At 37.7% G+C, this 19,583-nt stretch overlaps 1 protein-coding gene and 1 pseudogene across 1 annotated transcript; both read left to right on the forward strand.

Moving 5' to 3' along the window:
• Window positions 1-940: 940 nt before the first annotated feature.
• On the forward strand, window positions 941-7,744 carry gpr161b (G protein-coupled receptor 161b). Its single transcript, XM_056266966.1, has 6 exons — window positions 941-1,080; window positions 2,509-2,955; window positions 4,478-5,196; window positions 5,861-5,968; window positions 6,222-6,344; window positions 7,302-7,744. The coding sequence occupies exons 2-6, from the start codon at window positions 2,597-2,599 to the stop codon at window positions 7,577-7,579; spliced, it is 1,587 nt and encodes a 528-aa protein (XP_056122941.1). The 5' UTR covers window positions 941-1,080; window positions 2,509-2,596; the 3' UTR covers window positions 7,580-7,744.
• Window positions 7,745-18,245: 10,501 nt separating this feature from the next.
• On the forward strand, window positions 18,246-19,187 carry LOC130101301 (serine/threonine-protein kinase pim-3-like; annotated as a pseudogene).
• Window positions 19,188-19,583: the final 396 nt, after the last annotated feature.

Consider the following 19,583-nt stretch of genomic DNA (forward strand, 5'->3'; position numbering starts at 1 on the left):
TCACTTCCGCATCTCAAATATCGCGATATTACACGACACGCCCATTCTTGACAAGCAAAGCATCTCGAAGCCCGTTTTATATATTTGATTTTCATAAATGTTGTGTGGATTTTTATATCATGCAAATAGAAATAAACCTTTGAGAAGTAGAAAACTGATCAAAATGCAAGTTCTCATTTTTCCCCTCACACTTTTACAGTCATGACCTAATTTATTTACAAATAAATCAAGTTTGTTCATCGGCCATTGCATATTGTGAATAAACAATCTATTATTAATAATTATGACATTCATTACAAAAACAATTATATTTTTTACACATGCTCATGAGGGACAAGAGATGACATTTTAAATGATAAATGATTAATTCCTTCTTACATGAGCCCCTACATTATGAACCCACCCAGTGACCTTTGTACAAATATGTTGTTTGTTACCGCCTTTATTATTTACTCTTTGATGAGTTGTCAATGCGATAGGCGACGTGGAAAGTCTTTCGATTTCGATATGATTGCCATACGTGCTCGTGATTACCTTAGACTGTAAAAAAATTGATTACAGATACCAGAAACGAATCGTTTATTGGCCACTCGTAGTCACGTGACCCTGGTAACGTCACATGCGGGAATCTTTAATCTTCTTTGGTGGTCCAAAAGTGAATTCCAGAAGAACTGAAATAATACAGTATTGCAAATAAAAATTAAACGCTCATTACTATTTTTATGTCTGCATTATCTAAACCCTCCCCACTGTCTTGTTACGGAGACGTGTGTTATATGAACACATTTTGTCAAATTATACTTTATGTGTATCACATAACCAATGATATTTAACCGTAAGTGTCGGTGATACATTAGATTTTAAAGTGTCTGAGTTGCAGCTGAGCTTTTTTTTTTACTTGTGTAGACAGAGAGACCAACGTAAGACAGACCACACACAGACCCACACACAGCCTGAGAGAGACGGGAGACACTCGCCGCCATTGCGGTGCTAGTTTCTGGGAATATCATCAGCGGCAAACTGTAAATAAAGTCACGCATCTACTTTAAAGCGAGATTTAATACCATCTAAAGCAGCGAGGTGAGTTGGCCTGTACTTGTCAATAAACTAACATCTCTCCGAAGTAAACTTTTTTCGTACTAACATTGGAATTTGCGTTTAAATAGTGGTCTTTGTTCAATTAGAATTATTAGATATTTGATTCTCTATGCTGTATTGATTAAATAAATCTGACAAATTATTTGATCATTCTCAATATTAAACAAAACTACTAAAGTTTTAAAGTTAAGTTGTTAGTTTAACGTTACAGTTTGGAGTTTAATATATCAGTTATAACGTTATAGGTCACATCAAACTCAACTTCTAACAGTTAACGTTATATATGCGTGCACATGATTTAAAAGTAAAATTCACTTTGATTTAATGGTACGATTTATTGCATGGAACAACGTTGATATGTATAGTGTGATAACAAGAGGTTTTATGCTGGTAAACGCTTTATTACCTTTTGCCATCTGGTCCATGTTCAGCTGTAATAATAGAGTGCTGTAAATTGTTATTTTGTACCTTAGCACTTACATTTGCACTTGATTTAGCAATTATGTATGTAAAATTAAAGAATAGTTCACCGAACAATGAATATAATTGCCCTCATGTTGTTCCAAATCTGGATTAATTTTTTTCGGCAATATTTAGCAGAATGTCCAAGCTGCTCTTGTCCATACAACAAAAAGGAATGGGGACTGACAAATTGAAGGCTATGAAAAACAAATAAAGTAAACACTATGCGAAATATTATGAGCAAAAAAGTGTTCAACATTACATTCTAAAACTTGCCCACAGCAATAAAGACAAAAGCACAGACAACATTCACTCATTTGAATGAATTATTTTACATTTAAACCCAATTAAAATAGCTATCTCATAAAAATACACAACACATACAGTTTAAACATACATCTAGCTTCTAACATATATTTTACGGCCTATATTTTCCTGATAATTATTGTGCTCCCTTTCTATTGCTCCTTCAATGAAGTCTGTGAAGTTTAACAAAGGCTCTCTTGCTGTCAGGACGATCCTTTATGCAAAATGGAAATATGTTTTGCCCATAGAAATGCATTGTTCACTACTGTAAAGTGACGTGACTGGCATATGTTTTCTATGCACAGCACACAGGCACAATTAATTAGAAATCAAATTCACTGTCAATTATTGTTTATTATCGATTTTATCCATTATTTGTTGCAGCCTTACTTGGGATATAGTGCATAAGATCATAATTTATGGTGGTTTTGTAAAAAAAAAAAAAAAATTGATTGAGAGCTTCAGTCCCCTTTTACTTTCATTGTGTAGACGGGAGCAACTTGGACATTCTGCAAAATAACTCTTTGTGTGTTCCTCCACACAAAATGAATTTTTAATGGCATGAGAAAGTTCACTTTCATTTTTGGATGAACATTTCTTTTAACAATCATAATTAACTGTTCATTTTTTGAACTTTCTAAGACATCTTGGTGAGATGATCAAGCGATGGATCTATGGATCTCTGCAAACATATCCTTGGTCTGCATTTGGATGACGTAGCGTGCTTATCATGAACTCCAGCAGCAATGAAACCTTACCGGGGAACGGCACAGAGGTGGGAGACAGCTGGGCCTGGATCGTGGAGTCTGTTGTCATATTAGCCATTGCCTTGTTTGTCTGTCTGGGCAATTTGCTTGTTGTGTTGACCCTTTATCGGAAGCCCTACCTCTTAACGCCAAGCAACAAGTTTGTCTTCAGCCTGACGCTTTCTAACCTCCTGTTGTCGGTACTGGTGCTGCCATTTGTCGTTGCCAGCTCTCTTAATGGAGAATGGCTGTTCGGAGTTGTATGGTGCAACTTTACGGCACTGTTATATCTGCTCATCAGCTCTGCCAGCATGCTCACGTTGGGAGCCATTGCCATTGACAGGTAAGGAATATTATGAAGTTCATTTATTTTAATCATGCATTGCAAACTCATCTTTGGCACTCAAAATGAGCCAAAAACTATCCAACAACTCTCCATGTTTTACATGAAATCTTTTTAGTATCAGGGGCTACTTAGCAGTTAGGACCAGGCTTAGTAAAGCCCTGTTGGTTCAACCGGCTCCAGGAGTCTAGATGTTCAAATATGTATCTTGTAGATGAGGTACAAATGCATGGTTGCATTGTTGTCTGGTTTGTTAACTCCTGCTGTCTTGATTTTTACTCTTGCTTGATATGTGTGGATACAGACAAAACATGCTAAAACATGCTAAAACATGATTTTTAGTCAATATGAATAGCATCTTGATCTAATGCTTTTTTAATACTGTAACGGTGTCACGTTCTGGTTGCTGCAATAATTGCATGGGGTTGAGCTTTGTATGACATCAGGTTTGACAACAATTAAACTCGACAACACATGCAAAAGCCAAAACTGTGATGTTATTGACGTAATAACTGTTCCTTTAAAGGGGTCATATAATGGTACATGCACTTTTACAAGTTGATTGTACTGAAATGTGTGTTGGCAGTGCCTGTACACAACCATCATAAAATGATAAAAATCCATCCATTGACATCGTTTCAACACAGACCCGCCCTCGGTCGTGAGAGCTGTCAATCATAGTCCGCGCGGACCGGCGCGGTCATTGTTGATATGCTGGAGCACTGTCTATGAGCAGAATGGCGTCTAAGCGATTGTGGTGTTCTGTTCTTGGGTGTAATAACGAACACAGCAGTCATTTTAATGTTCCTAAATCCGAACCGCTGAAGACGCAGTGGCTGAGTTTGTTTTCGAAGGGAATTTTCCCCACGAGCAACGTCAATGCTCTCATGTTTGCGCGAATCATTTCTCACCAGACTGCTTTATAAACGAGGGTCAGTATGAGGCGGTTTTGCTAAGAAGCTGCTCATGAAAAAAGGATCGGTACCAGCTATTCGTGTTCCTGCTGAACCTCTAGAACAACTGAAGTGAGTGTAACGTTTTATTAAACTTTATATTAATATTTATATTAATCTTTGCAAATCGCTAGCTGCACGCTTCACAATGAATGCGTCTAAGGTTTACACTCAGGGTACATTACGGCATGTTTTCTATGTATGACGTTCTCAATATAATTCATAATTCCACGTTTATACTGAACAACGCGTTATGGTTATTGTGTTATTGTGTTACAAACGGTGTACGCACAGAACAGAGAGGCGGGGTGAGCAAAGCTCATTATCATTTAAAGTCATATGCACTGAAACGGCGTGCTGAAAACAGAGCTGTTTTGGACCAAGTAAAATAAGTGTTTTCTTACAATACTAATGAGAATTTTTAATTAAAGTATATTACAAACTTTTAATTTAGACCCTAAAGAATCATACTAGCTTGTACAAAAATGGCATTATATGACCCCTTTAAGGTCAGAATTAGAACATATCGACATCTAAAACTAGACTAACCACTTTTTGTGTTCTGTCAGGTACTATGCTGTGCTGTTTCCGATGGTCTACCCTATCAAGATCACAGGGAATCGTGCAGCAGTGGCCATTGTCTACCTGTGGCTTCATTCTCTGGTGGGCTGCCTGCCTCCTCTGTTCGGCTGGTCCACGTTTGAGTTTGACAATTTCAAGAAGACATGCACTGTGGCCTGGTATCGTGAAGTCAGCTACACTGCATTCTGGGTTGTGTGGTGCTGCCTGATTCCACTGTTTGCCATGCTGGTGTGCTATGGCTTCATCTTTCGTGTGGCACGGCACAAAGCTCGCAAGGTGCACTGCGGGACGGTTGTGGTTGTTCAAGTACCCGCGTCCTCCAACAGGAACGGACGGAAAAACTCCACCGCCTCGGTTTCTTCCATCGGGAGTCGTAGAGGTTTGATCTACGCTGGGAGTCAGTGTAAAGCACTGGTCACCATTTTGGTGGTGATCGGCACCTTCTTGATGACATGGGGGCCGTATGTGGTGGTGATCTGCACCGAGGCGGTATGGGGGCGAGGAAGTGTGTCTCCTGGAATGGAGACGATGGTGACTTGGCTGTCGTTTGTCAGTGCTGCCTGTCATCCTCTCATTTACGGGCTGTGGAATAAAACTGTAAGGAAAGAGCTGCTTGGCATGTGCTGTGGTGACCGCCACTACCGGGAATCATTCATTAGTCGCCACAGGAAGTCCCGCCTCTTTAGCATCTCCAACCGAATCACAGGTGAATGTTATACAAAGTCATGATCATGTGTGGTTATGTAGTGCTATGATGCTGCTAATCAAATCCTTATTTAGCTATTTTTAATATGCGATAGGTTGATTAGTGGTACTTTCTCAGACTAGTATTAATACCGGTAATGGCCATATTTAGGTTTATTAGAAGGCCCCAGTCTATCTATCTATCTATCTATCTATCTATCTATCTATCTATCTATCTATCTATCTATCTATCTATCTATCTATCTATCTATCTATCTATCTATCTATCTATCTATCTATCTATCTATCTCCACTGCTTTAAAAATAAAAATCCAAATTTCTGGAAAATTATTTCAGTTATGTTTTCTTGCATTTTAATTTAGATCAGATTTATATATATATATATATATATATATATATATATATATATATATATATATATATATATATATATATATAATTAATAAAAAAAAAACATGTAATATATATTAATAATTTACTAATTTAAATACTTTTTAAGTCATCCTGGGGCCCCCTACTTTGCCCCGGCCTCCTGGTTGAGACCCACTGCCCTAAATGAATTGTTCACTCTGAAAATAAATAAATAAATAAAAATCTGTCGCCATTTACTAAACCGTTCCAAATAATACTGTGTCCTGCCTTTAATCTTCATCTTTCTGTTGCAGATCTCGGCATGTCTCCACACCTGACGGCCATGTTGGCTGGTGGAGGCCAGCTTTTAGGTGCTGGTAGTAGCACAGGAGACACTGGCTTCAGTTTTTCCCAGGACTCAGGTGTGTGTGTAGATCAAATTTTATATTTGCACACCGGTCTAAAACAAGTCTCTTATGGTCACCAAGACTGCATTTATTTAAATAAATATACAGTATAAAAATGTGAAATACCATGGTACATTTTGTTTAATATTATAAATGTCTTTTCAGTCACTTTTGATCAATTTAATGCATCCTTGCTGAATGAAAGTATTGATTTATAACTCATTTATTGTTACCTAAAGTGTTTTGCTTTGTAACTGTTACTCTGCAGGTACAGATATCATGTTGCTGGATAATGGTTCTGAGGAAGCAGAAAGCTCACACTACAGTGCTTTATTCAACAAGCACAGGAGTTCAGTAATGTTTGAGGACCAAGTGGAACAGCAGGCTAAAGGTATAGTTAACTACCTCTAGTTAGTAAGTGATTAAAAGGACAGAATTTCACAAAGCTGCGCTGCACCTGAAAGCCAACTTAACGTTACTAATGTAAAATGGGTCACTTTTTGTGGAAACTAATGCGTTGTTAACTCTTGCTTATTGGTGTGATTGAATTGGATCATCGATTGTCAGCATCCAAGACATTGCAAAATGATTTTAAATACGTACATTTGTATTAACAAAGTGTAAATACTGGTAAAGTGGGATACTTTATGATAATTTACCTTCTGCATAATTTTTTATTATGATCCAAATGTCTTAGCCCCTCATATGATTCTATTCTAAATAGCTTAAGAGCTGTTATATACTCCGATATTTTTGTTGTAAATTTAAAAGTAATGCCTTACTTTACTTCATACTTGAAAAAAGTAATCCAACTACATATCTCACATTACTTGTAATGCATTACCCCTAACACCGATGTTGATTACGGCGACAAATACATTTACATACATTTGTTCCTCTTTTTCTTAAAAAAAGAAAAGAAAAAGAAAAATCTGGATTACAGTAAACCGGTTACAATGGAAGTAAACGAGGCCAATCTGTAAACGTTCAAATATTTACTGTTTCAATAGTACAGCCACAAGACGTAGACAATATGTGTGTTAACATGATTTTTTTCAACAAAATCGCTTACTAACCTTTTCTGTGTAAAGTTGTATCCAATTTTACATCAACACCATCAACCCTAAACCTATTCCAGTCATATTTCTCTTTGCTGCTTCCAAATAAGAGGGCCAAACATCTGTTTACACACAGGAACGTCTCTTGCAGTTGTAATTGATAATGTAGTCAGGTCAAGTTACCTTTATTATAGCGCTTTATACAGTGCAGATTGTTTCAAAGCAGCTTTACAGTGATAACAGGAAAATTCATTACTTATTTCTAATTCTGTATTTCCTTTGCTTTCCAGTGGGTAAGGATGAGTCTCAGCACCTGGTGAAGGCGGAGATACACCAGGTGATTGACATCTTTGCATCCAGTATGGCAAAAGCCATAGAGTGCGATGCCAAATTTCTGCTGTTCGGTACGGAGTCTCTGACTGACAACATTTCATCGGTTCAGCCCGCAGAGAGGGGCTCGCTCGACCCAGATGGCCAGAGGGTCCGTCTGGAGAGCATCGATGAGGGAATCGTTAAAGATGAAAAGGGTGAAGACGACGAGGATGAAATCGAGGAAATATGTGCATAAATAAATCTGCATATGAGTGATATCTGATTTTGGTCTGTAATGTTCTCAATGAAGCACATATTCTGACTGTGTGTATTGTGGAGGCCAAAAATCTCCAAGGTTCACGGTGCCATGATATTCATCCGAAACTCCTAGCAGAAGCTAAAAAAAAAGTCAGTTTAAGCTCTTTAAGGAAAAGAGCTCTCTTGCAAAGGAGTTACATTTACAACTAATTAAAAATTAATTTATAAACTATGTAGGGCTATATTGGGGCTAGTTGTCACTTTTTGCACCAGTGTATATTCCTCAGAATAGGTTTATTTCTGAAATTTAATTTCAAATACTTTGTTTTCTGTCTTCAAAAAACATTATTGCATATTATCACACTACATGGGGTAAGTTGTCACAATGAGAACCTGCCATTTAAATAGCATTTTATAGCATTTTTAAACAGTTAAACAATTTTGTGAAGTACAAAGTAATTAATGAAACAACACAATTTTAAAACCACTATTTTGGCCAACAAAAAATTGTGTCCTAAAAAGAGTTTAACAGTTCGACTTTTATATTACCAACATTTTTAGATTAGAGACAGAATTCACAAAAAAAAAAAAAAAATCTAATTTGAATTTTGAACAAGGTGTTTAAAACCAGCAAAGGTGAACAATTGTTTATGCAACTAGATGTCTGACTCAAACCTGAGCCCGTGACAACTAGCCCCGGTCTCCTTTAACTCTAGTGACCTTATTATTCAATATACACGAGCTGTGTAAAGGCATTCAATGTGTAATGTTTTTGAGATGGAGGGGACCCAAAGGAAAAGTAATCTTGTTTTTTTGTGTTTAGAATGGTTTACATATTTATCTTTGTCAGCTTTTAAAATATTGTGCATCGATTTATGTCATATTTTCATGTCTGCATGTTTGAATACATACATGAATAATGTTTAGACCTGCCGAAATATATATACCACTATCAATTATGAGTGTAAAGTGGTGCTGTTTTCAAGTACTGATCGTATAACATTGAAAAACTACACACAACATTTAGTCTTCTATTCAAGTACATGATGCTCACATTAAATATTTCTACAGTGAAAAAAAATGCTTTGTAAAATATTTATAATACCAAGTCTTATTCTTTAAATACCCCAGATGTACAAGTGGAAATTATTTTATGATCTTTTGAAATATATCTGTCTTTGTATTTCATTTCAAGGTGTAAACATTTTGTAATTTAGTTTTCTTTTTTTACATTTAATTGACTCATTGTCTTTTATATCATACCCGATCTTTTTGATAATAAAAAGCACTTTATTTCTAAGTCTGTTTCTCACAGTGGTCACTGGTCAGTAATGTAAAGGTGTTTGATGATTAGTGTCTGCTGAGGATCTCAGGCAAAGTTGGGGCAGCATGAGAGACGAATGTGCAACAAAAGAGCACTGTCTTGGAGAAAATAAAATTTAATCAACACTTAAAGGGATAGTTCACTCAGAAATTAAAATTCATCATTTACTCACCCTCATGCTATCCCTGACGTAAATGACTTTCTTTCTTCAGATAAACACCAACAAAGATTTTTAGGAAAATAATCAATTTCTGTGAGTTCATATAATGCCATTGAATAGGTGCAGCCCGAAAACCCACACAGCGATTGTGACGGTAATCCATACGACCCCAATGGATGAACCAATGATCAACTCAGTGGCAGGCATTCAATGGCTTACTGATGCTGGCACTAAACACACGGGCTGCATCCGAAATCGCATACTCTCTTGAGTAGGCACTTATTCTGAATACGTAATTACTTCACGACCGCTAAAACAGTATGTTCTGTATAGAATGTAATCTGGATGTACTTTATTCGCCATGCTGTTATTATCATGTGACATACCAGCGTCAGCGTATGTGATTTTGGATGCAGTCATTAAAGCGTTAGTTCACCCAAAAATGAAAATTCTGTCAGTAATTACTCACCATCATGTTGTTCCAACCCCGTAAGACTTTCGTTCATCTTCGCAACACAAATTAAGATATATTTGATAAAATCTGAGAGCTGGCTCACTCCTCCATAGGCTTCTATGTTATTGAAACTTGCCGGCCCAGAAAAGTTAGTAAAAACATTGTTAAAATAGACCAAAGTGACTACGGTGGCTCAACCTTAAGTTTATCAAGCGACGAGAATACTTTAGTGCGCAAAAATAAACAAAAATAACGACTTTATTCTAGGGCTGTCGCGGTGAAGGAATTTCCCTTGCGGTAATTTTGAGTGTCTCAATTGTGCGATATGCGGTATTACCGCCATTTATTTATTTATATTTATTTGTTGCTATATAAAGACGTGTTATGATGTGGTCAGCATACACAAAAACAATGTATCCAATGTAACCGAAACTAAACAAATAAATTGAAAGGCTGTCACTCAGCGCGCAGTTACATTGTTACGCAAACGGACTGTCTTTGAGTGAGTCATTAAACCGTTCATTCAACGAAAACGTTCAAAAAAGCTGATTCCTTAAATGATAGATGTAATGAAACAAGGTGTTCATTATTTTTTAACTTTGAGCTCCACTTTTCAAGGCTCAGCTGGCCAGCAATGCTTCACTTTTGGGCAAAGCTGAAGCAATGCTTCACTTAATAGAGACCAATGGCATTGATTCAATGCGTGACTCGCTGCATCCCCCCCACGGCATCCTCGCGCTGTGTAATGCTGACCAGCGCTCATGGTAAATAAAACCCTTACACGTTAAAAGGATGATACGACAAATATTTCACTTTCCTTGGAAACGGCAACCTTTTCACGAATACATGACTTGACTTCAAAGACAGACGCAGGTCGATCACATTCACTGTCTGTTTAGGCTTAAGTCCAAATCCACGAAGCCTCTGTACAAATCACCATGATAAACAGTCTTGTTATCATTATTAACTTATTTAACATTCAATACACATGGTACGAACTACGAAGAATGGCCTTATGAAAAAAGAAAACGTGGTTCGTGGTTGCTGCGGTTACTTGCATTCCTCTGCGGTTGGCCTGTCAGTAGCGCGGTACTGCAATATTGCGGTTATCGCGACAGCCCTACTTTATTTTCTTCTCTGTGGGCCTCTGAGTGAGTTCACATAGTGTAACAGCGCAGCGCTTCTGTGTTGTACGTCAGAACGTAGGCTCACTATTGGCCAGCATCACACGCATCATACACATGACCAGCGTCGGCCAATAGTGAGCCTACGTTCTGACATACAACCCAGAAGCGCTGCGCTGTTACACTACGTCAACAGCTTAGGAGAATGACATGGAAGAGAAGAGATGGTTGAATAAAGTCGTTATTTTTAGCGACTATTTTAACGATGTCTTTACTAACTTTTCTGGGCTGGCAGATATCAATTACAATAGAAGCCAATGGAGGAGTGAAACAGCTCTCAGATTTCATCAAAAATATCTTAATTTGTGTTCCGAAGATGAACGAAAGTCTTATGGGGTTGGAACAACATGAGGGGGAGTGATGACAGAATTTTAATTTTTGGGTGAACTATCCCTTTAATTCATCACTCTCCTGTCCGGAGCCTTCTGATCGAGCTCCTTCAAAATGATCCAGTCCAGTCCTTCAAGCATCCGCTCATTACGCATAATTACTTACAGAGGGAGACAAATAAAACTCACTCCATCTACATGCATAAACGAGCATTGGAGGAGAATTGGGTAACAAATTAACAAAATACAAAATGATTGCACACACCTCTTCTTTCAACACTATTAAATGATGGAAATTCCTCCATGGGCGACCAATATAATTCCTGAGGAACCAAGTACTAAAATAGGCAAAATTATAGGCTAATTATGAGGTCATTCTGCAATCAGAGAACATAGGCTACATTATAACAAACACTTACCACTTCCATTAATTGAATATGATAGAATGATCGAAGATTTAAAAGCTGACGCTAGCATTTAATCGCCCTAGCTAGAAATATGTGTTGGTTTAAAAAGCATTAGGAACAATAAATAGTAGGCCTGGTAACACTTTACAATACGGGTGCACTAATAAGCATTAATTTATGCTTAACTAATGCACAGATAATACTGAATTAATGTGTAACTAATGATTATCTAAACTATTTATTAATGATTACCACATTAGGAACTAATTAAGAGTCTGTATGGTTAATGTATTAGTTCATACATGAATTGTAATTAATTAAATATGTAATTGTCGATTAATTCCCTAATAACTCATTTTTTTTAACTAATAGTGTTAAATAATATGTTAATTACCAGAATGAACACACACTAGGATACTCACCGAGTTGTGGCATATGTAACCTGGTCACGCTCATTGAATGCGACGAACAAATCGAATGATAGCATTTAACCACTTTAATTCGTGTGTGTTATTAGTACGAATTCGCCTGGACTGTGTTGTCTTTACCATACGATTGCATACAACCCAGATCTGCCGACGTCATCGTAGCCAGCAGCGCAGGCATGAATCTGCGTGAAGCGATGTTCCGTTGCTATGGCGAATTATTAGAACGCACTATGACGTAAATGCAAACAGCAGCCAAATGTTGGGTTGACGGCGAGACATTTGGAGACAGACTTTTATGTGAGGAGAAAGTGGCTTTTAAGGAGTTTGGAGCTTTTTATGAGGATAGTTGAGGATATTTCTTTGTGTGGACATTTTGAAGGAGTTTAGAGTTTCTGGGTAGAGTTTTATCTTTTATTTATTTGTTTTTATTGGTTGGAAGCGTTTCTTTTACTTTTGCTTTCTTCTTGGGTAACGTTAGACTTTGTTTTTAAAGAATATTTTAGATGGCTCACATTGGTGAAAGACAAGGTAAGTGTTTTAATTTTTCATTTGTTTATTATTGATATGTTATAGTATTATGTTGTTAGAATGTTTGATTAAACTAACAAACAAATGTGTGCAAGTTAACCAATTTAATCTCAAATTGTCCCTGCATGTGGGATGAATATACAACCCGAATAACGGAAAAGTCGGGACGTTTTTTAAATTTGAATAAAATGAAAACTATACGACTTTCAAATCACATGACCCAATATTTTATTCACAATAGAACATAGATAACATAACAAATGTTTAAACTGAGTAAATTTACACTTTATCCAATAAATGAGCCCATTTCAAATTTGATGCCTGCTACAGGTCTCAAAATAGTTGGGACGGGGGCACGTTTACCATGGTGTAACATCTCCTCTTCTTTTCAAAACAGTTTGAAGACGTCTGGGCATCGAGTTTATGAGTGTCTGGAGTTTTGGTGTTGGAATTTGGTCCCATTCTTGCCTTATATGGTTTCCAGCTGCTGAAGTGTTCGTGGTCGTCTTTGACGCATTTTTCGTTTAAGGATGCGTTAAATGTTCTCTATAGGTGAAAGATCTGGACTGCAGGCAGGCCAATTCAACACCCGGACTCTTCTACAATGTAGCCATGCAGCTGTAATAGCTGCAGTATGTGGTTTTGCATTGTCCTGCTGAAATGCGCAAGGCCTTCCCTGAAATAGACGTCGTCTGGAGGGGAGCATATGTTGCTCTAAAACCTTTATATAGCTTTCAGCATTCATAGTGCCTTCCAAAACATGCAAGCTGCCCATACCGTATGCACTTATGCACCCCCATACCATCAGAGATGCTGGCTTTTGAACTGAACGCTGATAACACGATGGAAGGTCTCCCTCTTCTTTTGCCCGGAGGACACGGCGTTCGTGATTTCCAACAAGAATGTCAAATTTGGACCCGTCGGACCATAGAATACTTTTCCACTTTGAAATAGTCCATTTTAAATGAGTCTTGGCCCACAGGACACGACGGCGCTTCTGGACCATGTTCACATATGGCTTCCTTTTTGCATGATAGAGCTTTAGTTGGCATCTGCAGATGGCACGGCGGATTGTGTTTACCGACAGTGGTTTCTGGAAGTATTCCTGGGCCCATTTAGTAATGTCATTCACACAATCATGCCGATGAGTGATGCAGTGTCGTCTGAGGGCCCGAAGACCACGGGCATCCAATAAAGGTCTTCGGCCTTGTCCCTTACGCACAGAGATTTCTCCAGTTTCTCTGAATCTTTTGATGATGTTGTGCACTGTAGATGATGAGATTTGCAAAGCCTTTGCAATTTGACGTTGAGGAACATTTAGTGGATAAAAGTGTAAAACTTCTCAGTTTAAACATTTGTTATGTTATCTATGTTCTATTGTGAATAAAATATTGGCTCATGTGATTTGAAAGTCTTATAGTTTTCATTTTATTCAAATTTAAAAAACTTCCCAACTTTTCCACAATTCGGGTTGTAGTATCAAAATGATTAACACGTGCACGCACAATTATGTCTTACTGCATTGACGTTAAGCTTTTTCGTAATAATAGGCTCTATGGTAGGAAAACTATACAGCCTATACAGAGCCTATATGAACGCGACGCGCAACGTTTCACGTTAATGGCAGTTTCCTTCCTGAGCCTGTTAAAAAGAAAAAGCTTACCATGAAATTTCGCAGTTGCGTTCATATTATAGGCTTATTTTTTATGACTACACATTGTAGGCTATACAAGCTGGATTTTGCACACGCAAGTTGAAAGCCATGGATAAAACATTTCTGCAACATGTATCAAGTTCATAGATAATTGTGCTTGCACGTGTTAATCATTTTGATACTATATTCATCCCATACATGTAGGCCTACTCCTCTGATATGAAAAAACTGCATTCCTTTTCTTTTTAAGAAATCATTCAAAAGTGAAATATGGATTGAGTCTGTGCGACTCTCAACCGTGTTTGATAGCTGCTTCTCTGCTAATAGGGAAGAAGCTGTAACGTTTAAAGAACAGCTACTGAGAAATGTCATTGTCATGTAGCTTTACAGTTGCAAGTTTCAATGTGTGTGTGTACGTTGCCATCTTTGTGCGAGAAAGAGCGGGAGGAAGAAAGCTTTCCATACACTGTAAAAATCCTAATATTTAAATTAGGATATTTTACTTTAATTATATGGTTTTTGTTTGGCAGCCATAGCTGCCAGTCATTTGACCCTTTTTTTTACGATTTTTTTACAATGAAGGTATATGATCATAATAATGCAGGAAATACCTGTGAAATAACAGTGTTTTTTTGTTTTATTTGAATTAGAAGATTTTACTTTAATTTTATGGTTTTTGTTTGGCAGCCGTAGCTGCCAGTCATTTGACAATCTTTTTACGATTTTTTTTTCACTGAAGGTATATGATTGTTATTTTACAGGTATATCCTGAATTATCACAGTGTTTTTCAGTTTATTTAATTTAGGATTTTTTACTTTAATGTTACAGTTTTTGGGGGGCTGCCAGTCATTTGACCGTTTTATCATTTAACTGTTTTGTTACTGTTTAATTACAGATTATATTTGTAATTTTACATACATTTTTATGTAATTTAAGAAAACAGAAAAAATACTGTATGAAAAATACAATCAATTTCCTGTATAAAAAATGTGAATTACTGCAATTTGTTATTAATGTCACAATACCTAAAATAACAGCTGAATTTTTATTTTACAGATATTATTTGTAATTTTACAGTGTTTTGAGTAAAATTTTAAATGAAAGAAAATGATCGTCAAAAAATCACAGTTATTTTCTGTAAAATTAGGATTTTTTTTTACAGTGTAGGCCTATATAATAAAATGTAATCTCATTGGAAAAAAATACAAATTGTTTGTTATTTTTATCCTATTTTTTGTCATATTTGTTTTCTTGGTCACGTGTCTTTCTGGGTTTTGGTTCATTTGCTGTTGTAGGCTGTAACGACCTTTGAAATAACTGAAATATTTTGAGCCCCATTTTATAGTAATGATGTTAAAAATAACAAGAACAAATGTCAAATTTCTTAACTGCTGCTCTTTCAGCCTCGGGCCGCTCCAGGTCCAGTGCTGCTTTTACCCAGATGGCTGGTCAGGAGTTTGGGAGGTTAGACTTTGGTGATCACATTCAGAAACCACTGTCAAAACCAACCCAGCCACAGAGTCAAAATGTGTCAGGCAATATCGCTCCTCTGCATTCTGAGTCGACTCAAAGGAAGCGGAAGCGGCCGAGCTCGGAGGATGAAGATCCCACCACTTCATTCGAGAGACCCACCAAAGGCTCGCGTGAAGGTCAGGCTTATTCTTAAAACATTGCTGAATTACATTTGCCAGTGAAAATGTTCATTCAGTGATTGATGTAAAGTAACATTATTTTACACTTTTAGTAACAGGTTTTTACTTAAAGATTTTTTTTTATTATTATTATTGTTATTATTATTTCATTTATTTGTTTTTATTTCAAAGGTTGGAAGGGTATCTTTATATATATATATATATATATATATATATATATATATATATATATATATATATATATATATATATATGGCTTATATTGGTCAAAGTGTTTTATTTTTCAGATGTTTATTATTTGTATGTTATGTTATGGTGTTCTGCAATTTTTGATTAAACAAACGAACAAATGTGTGTAAGTTAACCAATTTAATCTCAAAATTTCCTACAGTTAAATAAGCACACTGTACTGCTTTGATATGAAAAGAACTGCATGCCTTTTCTGAAAAAAAAATATAAAAAAATATAAAAATGGGAAAAGTGCCATTTCGGGTCATAGAGAGAGACCCGTGTTATAGTAATGATGTTAAAAATAACAAGAACAATGTAAAACTGTGTGACATAGATTCTCACCTGCTGCTGCTCTTTCAGCCTCAGGCCGCTCCAGGTCCAGTGCTGCTTTTACCCAGATGGCTGGTCAGGAGTTTGGGAGTTTGGGCTCTGGTTTCCAGATTCAGAAACCACTATCAAAGCCAACCCAGCCATGGAGTCAAAAGGTGTCTGGCAATATCGCTCCTCTGCATTCTGAGTCGACTCAAAGGAAGCGGAAGCGGCCGAGCTCGGAGGATGAAGATCCCACCACTTCATTCGAGAGACCCGCCAAACGCTCGCGTGAAGGTCAGGCTTATTCTTAAAACATTGCTGAATTACATTTGCCAGTGAAAATGTTCATTCAGTGATTGATGTAAAGTAACATTCTTTTACACTTTTAGTAACAGATTTTTACTTAAAGATTTTATAAAAAAATTTATTATTGTTATTATTATATTGACTTTATTTTATTATTGATCTATCCTATTAACTTCACCTCAGGGGGAACTTCAAGTAAATATATTAGGTCAAAGCGTAGACCTCAGAGGCTCAGCTGACAAAACAGTTGGGGAATCCCTGAATTGCATGTTAATATGAAATGACATGAATAAACATTTTAATGTGTTTGAAAGAGAAGCCTTCCAAAAACAGTGATATATGGTTAAATGACACACTAAGTGAGTGATAATTCAAGTAATAATGTGTTCATCGGAGGTGATTAGATATGCAATGTTGCACTGTTGAGAAAACACTTCTTAAAAGTGAAATGATTTCTGTAAATCCAGTGATCAAATACTGTGTGGGTCTCAGTTTGCAGTGGCTGGTCTGTGTGTGTGATTATTTCTGAGTTGAGTTTTATTTCATTTATTTGTTTTTATTTCAAAGGTTGGAAGGGTTTCTTTTTCTTTTTTTAAATATATGGCTTACATTGGTCAAAGTGTTTTATTTTTCAGATGTTTATTATTTGTATGTTATGTTATGTTATGGTGTTCTGCAATTTCTGATTAAACAAACGAACAAATGTGTGTAAGTTAACCAATTTAATCTTAAATGTTCCTATAGTTAAATAAGCACACTGTACTGCTTTGATATGAAAAGAACTGCATGCCTTTTCTAAAAATATTTTTATTTTTATTTTTTTATAAAAATGGGAAACGTGCCATTTCGGGTCATAGAGAGAGACCCGTGTTATAGTAATGATGTTAAAAATAACAAGAACAATGTAAAACTGTGACATAGATTCTCACCTGCTGCTGCTCTTTCAGCCTCAGGCCGCTCCAGGTCCAGTGCTGCTTTTACCCAGATGGCTGGTCAGGAGTTTGGGAGTTTGGGCTCTTGGATCCAGATTCAGAAACCACTATCAAAGCCAACCCAGCCATGGAGTCAAAAGGTGTCTGGCAATATCGCTCCTCTGCATTCTGAGTCGACTCAAAGGAAGCGGAAGCGGCCGAGCTCGGAGGATGAAGATCCCACCACTTCATTCGAGAGACCCGCCAAACGCTCGCGTGAAGGTCAGGCTTATTCTTAATACATTGCTGAATTACATTTGCCAGTGAAAATGTTCATTCAGTGATTGATCTGAAGTAACATTCTTTTACAATCTTCGTTACATAATTTCACTTGAAGACATGTCTTGTTATGTTGCAGAAGAGTATATAAAGGGCCCATTGCTGGGTCAAGGAGGATTTGGCTCTGTGTATGCTGGGACCCGCAGCTCTGATGGATTGCCAGTAAGACATTTATTCAACCGCCCTTATTCATGATGCTGTGGCATAGCCCGTAATCTATACAGAGCATGAGGTTATTGTCAGAATTAGCAGGTGTAATTTACTGTGGTTTATCTGTGTGCAGGTTGCTATCAAGTATGTCTCTAAAGATGAGGAGCACGAGGAGATAAAAGTTGTAAGTTCAGTTTTGAAATTGGCTATTTGATGTTTATTGGTTTGCATCCGTATTTAGCCCTCCAACGATAATTCAAGAATATCATGTCCTCTTTTGCCACTGCAGGACGGTCAGGGTCTGCTGCCACTGGAGGTGGCATTGATGACCCGGGTCAATTCAGCTCCTGCCTGCCCCAATGTCCTGCAGCTCGTGGACTGGTTTGACCATCCTGGCCGCTACGTCATGATCCTGGAACGCCCAGATCCTTGCCAAGATCTGCACAGATTCTGTGAGGAGAATGATGGCTGTCTGGATGAGAGCCAGACCAAGAAAGTGCTGGTGCAGCTCATCAACGCTCTCAAACACTGCGAGAGCCGCGGGGTTTTCCACCGGGACGTCAAGCCACAAAACCTGCTCATTTGCACCGATTCGCACGAGATCAAGTTGCTGGACTTTGGCTGTGGACACCTGCTGAAGGACTCAGAGTACAAATCGTTTGCAGGTGGATGTTCTTATACATGGATATGTTTGTGATCATCAAATGGAGGGTCTCTGTTTTGGACCGGAACCTTTTCAGCTGATCTCTTCCTCTTCTTGGGTCTCTCAGGCACTCTTTCATACACCCCTCCTGAGTGGTTTCGTTCCCACAGCTATCGTGCAGGACCAGCTACTGTTTGGTCACTGGGTGTGACGCTCTACAACCTCCTGTGCGGCTCTGTACCTTTCAGAAGCGCACAGAGGGTTCGCAGACTGCGCTTCCCTAGTCATCTCTCTGCAGGCAAGAGATTCACTTGTTCACAAAGAGGAGACAGAAATCGTGGCCAGAGCAAGAAGTTAATGTTGAGTTATTGAAGTCAAGTACTGTGTTGTATGTAACAGATTGCCATCAGTTGATAAGATGGTGTCTTAGAGCAGCAGCGGACGACCGTCCCAGCTTACAGGACATTGAGCAGCATCCCTGGTTACACTGCACAGGTGGCCAATCACATCACACCTCTCTGAATGACTCTTTGTTCATTGCATTTTACTATTAGGATAAATACAGACAATTGGTTGTAATTATTCACATAGGCTGAGCTGAAGTGTAGTGCACAGGAACGGAATAGACAGCTGGACAACTGCAGTGAAGACGAGTGTAACCTGGACATCAGGCGTTTCCTGATGCTCTGCTTCACTCTGGACCGTGAAGGACTCTGTGTGGAGGCTGGAGGAGCTGAAAGGGAAAAGTAGGGAAAAGACAGTAAGCGAGCGAATAAGTATGTCTGAATCCTTAGTATCCATAAAAATGTAGGCGAGAATCACCTGGGTGACGTACTAATTCTCTCAAGATTCGGACGTGTGTATACTTATAGTGCGTTCGAATATGTCTACTTACGTACTTTATAGTAGGAGAAAACAGTATGTGAAAGGAGTAGTATGTCCGAAGCATCAGTATTCATAAAGAGTTGGCGAGAAGTTCCCTGATGACC

This window comes from Rhinichthys klamathensis, unplaced genomic scaffold (assembly GCF_029890125.1).
Source record: "Rhinichthys klamathensis goyatoka isolate OS25496 unplaced genomic scaffold, OSU_Roscu_1.1 h1tg000254l_1, whole genome shotgun sequence".
NCBI classification, from domain to species: Eukaryota; Metazoa; Chordata; class Actinopteri; order Cypriniformes; family Leuciscidae; genus Rhinichthys; species Rhinichthys klamathensis.